The sequence below is a fragment of the Trachymyrmex cornetzi genome, unplaced genomic scaffold (genome assembly GCF_001594075.2).
Source record: "Trachymyrmex cornetzi isolate Tcor2-1 unplaced genomic scaffold, Tcor1.1 scaffold290, whole genome shotgun sequence".
Taxonomy (NCBI): domain Eukaryota; kingdom Metazoa; phylum Arthropoda; class Insecta; order Hymenoptera; family Formicidae; genus Trachymyrmex; species Trachymyrmex cornetzi.
In genome coordinates, this window is record NW_017297585.1 from 89341 (window position 1) to 92090 (window position 2750).

At 31.5% G+C, this 2750-nt stretch overlaps 1 protein-coding gene across 1 annotated transcript; it reads right to left on the bottom strand.

Annotated features, from left to right (window-relative positions):
- Positions 1-1490: 1490 nt before the first annotated feature.
- On the bottom strand, positions 1491-2066 carry LOC108762282 (THAP domain-containing protein 2). Its single transcript, XM_018509219.1, has 2 exons — positions 1877-2066; positions 1491-1613 (listed from the first exon to the last, which is right to left on the bottom strand). Exons 1-2 carry the CDS (start codon positions 2027-2029, stop codon positions 1491-1493), a joined length of 276 nt encoding a protein of 91 aa, XP_018364721.1. The 5' UTR covers positions 2030-2066.
- Positions 2067-2750: the final 684 nt, after the last annotated feature.

A 2750-nucleotide genomic window follows, 5' to 3' on the forward strand; every position in this document is an offset into this window, starting at 1 on the left:
CCTCTTACTAAAACAACTGTTACATAATTACCTTCACCATTTCCAGTTAAAAGAAACGTAATTTTACCGTACATTTTCTTTAAATTTTTATCCTAATTTAATTTACCACTTATTTTTATTTCGTCTATTGAAATAATACAATCTTTAACACTAGGATGTAATTCACTAATTTTACATTTCAAAGGCTCTAGGAAATCGTTAAAGATTCCATAGTCGATCTTGATATTGCTAATTCTTCGCATCACAGTAGAAAAATGAGGAAGCGGATATTTGCAATTTAATCTCAAATAATTATACCCGTGAAATCCAAGAGCAAAACGAATTCTTAAAGCTCGTGATACTGCTTCATTACTCCATTTTATTTTCGTATCGCTTTGTAGTGCTTTAATTTGTTCTTCAGAGAAACAGTTTTTTAAAACTTCTTCGATTTTGCTTAATTCCTGCTTTAATTGCACATTTTCTTGCTGGATCTTATTGCAATTGCAATTAATCCATGGTTTAACTAATGCTTCAACATCTCCTTTTTCAGGTACTTCAATTATTGTATGTGATTTTGATGCACTACTCGTTTCAAGAAGTGTAGTTCTAAAAAATAAAACAATAAATTTAATAAATCATATTTTACAGAGCAAAATCAATTGGAGTATCAAATTGGCACTTGTGATGAAAACAATAAAAAATAATTTTTTATAGTCTGTAATATTTTATGACTGATAAAGGGTACGGTCAACGCTATGCTGCAAATGCTTTGAAGCGTTTTTTAATTGATCAATTTGTAAAATGCTTTCTTCTGATTAGTCCACCAAACGCTTCAAAGCATTTGTAGCGAGACTTTGGCTACGGTTTGCTAACAAATGTTTCGAAATTTTTTGATTGGTAAATTATAGTGAAATTCTTTCTTCTGATTGGTCAGTCAAATGCTTCTGAAGCGTTTGTAGCGTCAAGTGCATCGCATGCTTTGACCACAGCCAAAATCTGTTGCCAACATTGTGCTAACAATTTGCTTACTGGTAAGATCCGGACTGTAAATGACTAGAATTCCATTTCATACTATATAAAGCCTACGGCACACGATGAGTGTTTTCTTGCTGGATTTCTAGCTAGATTAGATTCTTGCCACTGTATTGACTACGATACTAGCGTTGTATGGCAGCCAATACGATAACAAGATTCTAATCTAGCTAAAAATCCAGCAAGAAAACAAGCATCATGTGCCGCCGACTTAACTATTAAAAAATAGAAAATAAACATTTTTTACGAGGCATTATTAGGTAGAATATTTGAATTATTTCCTCTTCACACATACACACACACACACATATACTTTTGAATAGGATATAATTCAAATATCTTGTATCTAATGTCTCATAAGAAATGTTTATTTTATATATATATATGTGTGGACATGTGTGTCATATATATATATATATATATATCGTAATTGTAATTCTTGAATTGAAAAGATGAAATAATAGAAAACCTTTTTTGCTTCATGCTTTCAATTCTTTTTGGTGGATTTGATACATGTCAAATAACGTTGGTACAGCATTTGGCTTTAATTTTCTCAACCCATCTTGCCTATTTTGTTCAAATTGAGAGCTTTCAAAGTGAATCTGCAAAAAAAAAACAAAATTAAAACAAAACCATTAAAAAATGCCTTATTTCTTTAATATTCATATAAAGCAAACCCATACAACACGAATGTTTCAGAAAGGTTTTTATGAAGATGTCAGGAAAGTTGCATTCTTTCAGAAACATTCTAAAATGTCTTTGAAAGATTTTGTGATGAATGGGAAGGTTTCTAACCTCAATTTTCCATATCTCATCTGCTCTAAATAATTGAAATAAACGTTTAGTGATAAATATAAGTATTTACCTCGCATAATCTTGAATTCGAGGAAGGTATCCATTTGTCACGCCGACAATTTATTAACCACTTTTTTCTTCTTTCTGCTTCCGTTGGGAAACGGAACGTTTGAAACCCGGCTTCACTCCTATTCTTACAATTTAATGCACTACAACCGCCCATTTCATTTATTGCACTTAATTCTACGACCGTGTTTCGTATACACTGTCAGTTTACTGAAAATTTATGATATACTATAGATTTTCAGTACACTGGCAGTACGACATCTTTGCTTGGCTCAAATTTTCCCACGCTGACTAGGAGCCAATATGGCGGATGCATATTCCTGTATAATATAGTTCCCTAACAAGGATAAAATGGGTGCATTCAGTACCACAACCGCTCATTGAGCGCTCAGTGAGCTCTTGCATTTGATTGGCATATTCCATTAGATCTAAAAATATACTCCAATTAGATATAAGAGCTCACTGAGTGCTCAGTGAGCAGTTGTAGTACTTAGTGTCTCTAGAATACAGAGTCTGGCTACTCATAGAACTCTTTTTATTGGATCAGAAGTCAGACCCCCTAAAAATGGCGGGATTGGTTAATTTTTTTTAATTAAAAAAAATTTTATTTTTTTGTTTTTTTAAATTTTGTTTCTATTATATTATTCATTTGATTGCGGGACCAATCCTTCCATTTTTAGGGGGTAACGTACAAAATCGTACGTTTTACATCATCTTATTCTAGATAATCAAATGAATAATATAATAGAAACAAAATTTAAAAAAACAAAAAAATAAAATTTTTTTAATTAAAAAAAATTAATAAAACTAAAATAAAAAAAAAGAAAGTAACGCGGGCTTCGAACATTGATATTGAAGACAGTCTCAACCCTGGTAAA